At 35.8% G+C, this 5,902-nt stretch overlaps 2 protein-coding genes across 2 annotated transcripts; one reads left to right on the forward strand and one right to left on the reverse strand.

Moving 5' to 3' along the window:
• The first annotated feature begins 801 nt into the window (after nt 1-801).
• LOC105703172 (bystin) lies at nt 802-2,852 on the forward strand. Its single transcript, XM_012431342.1, has 4 exons — nt 802-909; nt 1,053-1,214; nt 1,282-2,207; nt 2,596-2,852. Exons 2-4 carry the CDS (start codon nt 1,068-1,070, stop codon nt 2,819-2,821), a joined length of 1,299 nt encoding a protein of 432 aa, XP_012286765.1. The 5' UTR covers nt 802-909; nt 1,053-1,067; the 3' UTR covers nt 2,822-2,852.
• Nucleotides 2,853-2,938: 86 nt separating this feature from the next.
• Nucleotides 2,939-5,316, reverse strand: LOC105703173 (ribonuclease H2 subunit B). The gene is made up of 5 exons (XM_012431344.2): nt 4,885-5,316; nt 4,113-4,351; nt 3,748-4,033; nt 3,442-3,662; nt 2,939-3,339 (listed from the first exon to the last, which is right to left on the reverse strand). Exons 1-5 carry the CDS (start codon nt 4,970-4,972, stop codon nt 3,244-3,246), a joined length of 930 nt encoding a protein of 309 aa, XP_012286767.1. The 5' UTR covers nt 4,973-5,316; the 3' UTR covers nt 2,939-3,243.
• Between the last annotated feature and the right edge of the window lie 586 nt (nt 5,317-5,902).

Below are 5,902 nucleotides of genomic sequence, written 5' to 3' on the forward strand. Positions count from 1 at the left end.
TCAGCCATGTTTAAAATGAATTAGGTTGCGTTCAGAAATGATCCTTTTTTTAAACCAGTTTAAACTCTGCTTGGGTCTGCTCTAACTTCAGTGGTCAATGGTTTCAAAGGTTCTCCTTACAGTAAGGTTCTTTTTATTGCCACTTGAGCGTATTGTCAGTAGAGTTCGAAAATTCTCGGTAACATTAAATTGGAGAAGGTAACTGTGAAACATACCGTAAGTTACCGGGAACATTGAGAATTTAAGAGAACGTTAATTTTGTTATTTATACTTTAGGTTTCTTCGTTTAAATAACTTTTTTTTTTCAATCAACTTCGAAATTCAAGCTAAAGAGTAATAATTACTATTAGAAAATATTGATTATAGGGTCGTATTTACCTCCAGCTAAAAATATTCACGTATGTACAACTTCACGGAAAATTCCATGCGATTTGTTTCAAACGAACTGATATTTCATTCTGCGACGAAGCGAATGGGAGGTTTTGATTGGCTACGGAGAACGTACAACGGAAATACCCCTCTACGATGTTTCTCTATAGCTAATCGAAACCTCTCGTTCACTCTGTTGAAAAATTCAAATTCTCATAATTTCTCGATAAAAAAGGCTTTGGAGAAATTACCGATAAGTTACCGGGAATTTCTCTTCGTTTCTGACGTAATTTACTGGATTTAGAACTCTAGTTGGCCGCCGCTGACGGCAAGTGCATTAGCTGCCTTCATTCTCCACAGAGGGCAGCACAGCACGCGATTGCACGATCCTGTTCGTGAGCAATCTCTCAACTTATCTCTATTACAGTTCACGTGAGATCTGTAATAAATAAATATTAGGTTATGTTGTTTATCTATACAATTTTTGGGCAGAACTATTGATAGAAACTTGTTGAATCCCTTTTAGTTGCACATTTACAGGTAAAACTTCTATCTATATTAATATCGCTAGATTCTTAACGAAAGTGTAGAAACATGGAAAGATTTGACGAAATGCATACGTTTCCTTTCAAATTTATATTATATTAAACATTGATTCATCATTTAGCGAATTTTTGTTCTAGGTGTTATTGTACAAGATGGGAAAAGCTAAGAAAATTAAAATAACTAAAACCGACAATCCGCGAAACAGAGTCGATTTAGCAGGACAAATAGAAGCTGACAAAACTGTTAAACAAAAAAATAGACAAAAGGAAAAACATAAACATGAAGACAAAGAAGAGGAGGTCAGTTCCTGTACATCGTAATTTTAATGATATCCAAATTTTACTAATGAAACTTTTCATTTCCCAGTTTGTGGATGCAAACCTGACACAAAAAATATTGTCGCAAGCCAGACGACAACAACGAGAAATGGAAGAGGAGCATGGAATTGATTCTGGTAGTGAAACTTTTAAAAGGCCAGTAACAAAGCTTGGAGCAGACCTTAGCGGTGACGAGCAAGAATCCAGTGAAGATGAGATCGAGAATGATAAATCCTACCAAAAAATTGAAATAAATGAAGAAGATGAACGAGCTCTACAGATGTTCATGAACAAAGATGCTGTACCCATGCGCACGTTAGCTGACATTATAATGGAAAAGCTCACAGAAAGGAAAACAGAAATCCAATCCCAATTTTCAGATGCTGCCTCGATGCAAATTCAGGATTTAGATCCAAGGGTAAAAACTATGTATGAAGGTGTACGGGATGTACTTTCAAAGTATCGTAGTGGTAAACTGCCCAAGGCATTTAAGATTATACCAAGCCTAAAGAATTGGGAACAGATATTATATATTACTGATCCCTCAAAATGGTCGGCAGCTGCTATGTATCAAGCTACAAGAATTTTTGCCTCCAATTTGAAAGAAAAAATGGCACAACGATTTTATAATCTTGTGTTACTACCACGTATCAGAGATGACTTGGCTGAATACAAGAGACTAAATTTTCACTTATATCAAGCTGTACGTAAAGCCCTGTTTAAGCCTGGTGGGTTCATGAAAGGTTTATTACTACCTTTACTAGAATCTGGGACATGTACTTTGAGAGAAGCTGTTATCATTGGATCAGTTATTGCCAAAAATTCAATACCTATATTGCATTCATCAGCAGCAATGTTAAAAATAGCAGAAATGGATTACAATGGAGCAAATAGCATCTTTCTTAGAGTATTTTTTGACAAGAAATATGCACTTCCATACAGAGTGATAGATGGAGTTGTATTTCATTTTCTCAGGTACGTATCCTTTCTTTTCTATAAAGTGACAGTAAACTTAGATCCATTAATAATTTCTCAGATTTGTATTTTGAATATGCCTTTACTTATTAAATTAATATATACTCTTGAAGGTAATGTACAACAGGAAACAATTTAACCCTTTCAGTATGGCTATGCCTATTACAAAAACAAATGCTTCTGCTGTATGAATACTAAAATGTTGAATATAGTGCTTGTAATCACTGATAGGATATAGTGAACATGCGATAATGGCTATAGTCATCCTTAGTATTGAAAGAGTTAATTAAGAATTGATCCAATCTATGGTGCAATTACATTTTTATATGGCTACTCAAAATACAATTTGAGAATAAATGTGCATGTTCACATGATATTAAATTTATAGGTTTGAACGAGATCCACGGGAATTACCTGTGCTGTGGCATCAGTCTCTTTTGACTTTTGTACAACGATATAAAAGTGATATTAGCACTGAACAAAGAGATGCCTTATTGAATCTATTAAAAAAACAGTCTCATCATTCAATTACCCCTGAGATACGGAAGGAACTTCAGACTGCAACTTGCCGTGATATTGAAGTCACAGCCCCTGTACCAATACCGTCAACGTGAATAGAATTAATAAATTCAAACATATAAATAACACTCGATCTTTCATTCTCATGCACATTTTCCCCCTATTTCATCAGTTAACATTTGCGGGACAGGTTTTAATTTTTGTTTGTAAAATGTTGTATATACTCTTTATACGAAAAAAACGTAATTTCTATATAGAATCCGCAGTCATCTAGTTAACTTTCTCAGGCGACAATACCTCAAAGGCGTATCATTGTATCCTAGAAAGTTCTTGCTATATAGTGTTCACTTAAAAAGCATGACTGGATGTCCTTGTATAAGGTACACTCTTAAATATTTATCACTTTATATCCACAAAGGAACATCTAAAATTATGTTAAAACTTGTTGATTCAACTGTTCAAGATTCTTAGTTTTCGGGAATGAAATGTTGTCAGTACAACAATGATGTGGTCTAATTCATTTCTTCTTGAAGAAGTTAGTAATACTTTTACTGCCAGCTGCAGCTCGTTGCCTAGATAATTCTTTCTTGGATGTTGTTGCAGCTTTTTGTGGCTGTAAATAAATCAATTAATTTGAAAACTAGGCAGACATTATTAAATTAAGTTATCCTAAGTTTACTTAAATAACACACAAACGGCAAGAATATAAACTAACCTTCTCCGGTTTTGTCAAGTCAAGTACCCTATTTTTTGGTAAACTATCTCCATCAGATGTTTCCTTTTTGGGTCGTTTTTCTTCACTTACTTCCTTAGAGTTACTTAACTTTCTTTTCTTGTTTTCTCCTTCCTCGGGTAAATTTAAACATTGAGCCAATTTCTTTGACAAATCCTCTGGTAGATATTCCGATACTATACCATGAGCATATTTTAAATATTCTGAAATATTAATGTTACGTGTAAGAATTATAATGAATTTTGAAACTATATGTAAGCGTTAAATACGAACAAATAAAATTCTAACCAATTTCAGTCCCTACTTCAAATTTATTGCTTTTCACATAAGTGGCACTAATAGCACCTTGTGAAACATGAATCTTTTTTTGTCGTAAAACTTCAGCTACCCTTTCTACCTTTCTTCTTAACCATCTTAGGGTTTTATCCTCATTATACTTGAAAGCTAGCAAATCTTCATCCCCATATCGGTCAGCAATTAGAGACACTTTCAAATTTTGGCAACGTGCCAAACGAGTTGTTTCAGGATAGTCGTCGTCGTGAAGACTCTGCTCCAGTGGTGCAACATGTTGTGACTGCAGGTAGAGAATTTAAATGTTAATAACATTCATAATTATATGCAAAAAATCTATATTGATATCTATTTCAATTCACCTTTTGTAAATAGGGCAGAACTAAAAATATAGGATCAATCGGAGTAGACAGATGCATCTTTCCATCTGACTTTACGTAATCGTCCACAAACCAGGATCTTTTGTTTTCGTCGAAGGTTAATACCTCCTGTACCGTCAAATCTCCTGGACTGAAAACGAACATGGCCGGTTGATTCGAAGCAGGATGCTTGAGTTTTACGATATCTGGAAGACCTCCATTTTTGCTGTCTAATCCATCCCCTGAAAAAGGATTCTACTTTCATATTTCTTTCAAGAAACAGTATTTTAAAAAGCACAATTATAAAAACATGTACTTCAGTTAACAATTTTATTTCAAGAAATTATTGAAATTGAGTAATTCTACTTTAGATGCATTATAACATTCCCTCTGTGAAGAATTACAATACGAGCAAAGAATCGGCATGCATTTCAGACATGCTCACAAAAAATAAGTTTCAATGGACTTCATGGTGAATTTTTAATAACAAGTCGCTGCTCGAAAGCTACCTAATTGCAACGTTAGTTATTAACTACTTCTAAAGTAGTAATTAATTAAATAACAATATTTATTTTTGAAGAATGGATTCAATTTCGTTAGAGACTTTCATTATTCAAAATCTGTATATCTTTATGGTAAGTTATATATTTTTTCAAATAAATACTCCAAAGTAATGTTAAAACACATACATAGGTACCTCACATACAAAGTAACGTACCAACGATAATTTTGCAACACTGAATTAAAATACGAGTTAACTCATATCTAGAATTACCTTTCATAAGGAACACCCATGTATTTGCAGCCGGGTGTGAATTTGACGTTTTTACACATTTCTTCGGAGAAGCCTTAACGCGCGGCATACCCTTGCCGAGGTAACACTTGTTGTCAACAGTGTCAATAACAAACACTCAATCACTCTGCACGACGGACGGAGTACTCGAGATGCACACAGATTCCGATTTTATGCGACAGCCATTTTTGACAACAAGCCGGCTACTCGGCGTAAATAACCGCGAGCAGAATTTTTTTATACGAACATTTTATCACGCGTGCGTCTTACGCGACGACACGAACAATAAGGATCCTGTGAGCTGCATAGCCACTGGTACGCGAAATGACATCAGAGAGAATATCCTGGAATATCCTGAAACGTATGGATCGCGAGGTTAGGCCTCGTATGGAGGGAGAATGATGAACGGACCCGTTGCCCTGAAAAAAACCTTCTAGATTCCACGGGATTCGCGCTGCATGAATGGATCATCCCTAGATCGATCGAGTAGAAGGTTGCCTCGTACGCATCTCTTCTCTGCTATCGAGAGACCAGTCTGTCTCACTTCCGCTGCCGTTTCCAGCAATGAGTGCGACAAGCTCCGACGCGGACAACGTAGGCGGCCATCTTGAATATGGACCAAGGACGAGTCGCGATTGGTCGATACTTTTGACGCAATTCGTTTTCCGCTTCGCTCGCCTATCAAGAACGGCTTTCTTTGCCTGCCGTTTAGGAACTTAAATTATAGCGATGCACGATTTCTTTACTTTCGGTTGTTTTGAATATATATACCTGGAAGATATATTCGAGCTTGTATCCACGAGATTTTGGATCGAGATCGTTAAGTGTATGGTGTGAAGTTAAATGCAATATAATACCTGTTACAATATTCGACATGATATGACATGAAGTTAGCAAATAGTATAGAAAAATGGAACAGAATGCATTTTTATTCGAGATCTCGGACCACGTATTAACCAGAGATGAGTTGGGAGATTGCTCACGGGCAGGGTCGCGCGAT

This window comes from Orussus abietinus, unplaced genomic scaffold (genome assembly GCF_000612105.2).
Source record: "Orussus abietinus isolate OABI.00-Male unplaced genomic scaffold, Oabi_2.0 scaffold625, whole genome shotgun sequence".
In the NCBI taxonomy this organism is placed as follows: domain Eukaryota; kingdom Metazoa; phylum Arthropoda; class Insecta; order Hymenoptera; family Orussidae; genus Orussus; species Orussus abietinus.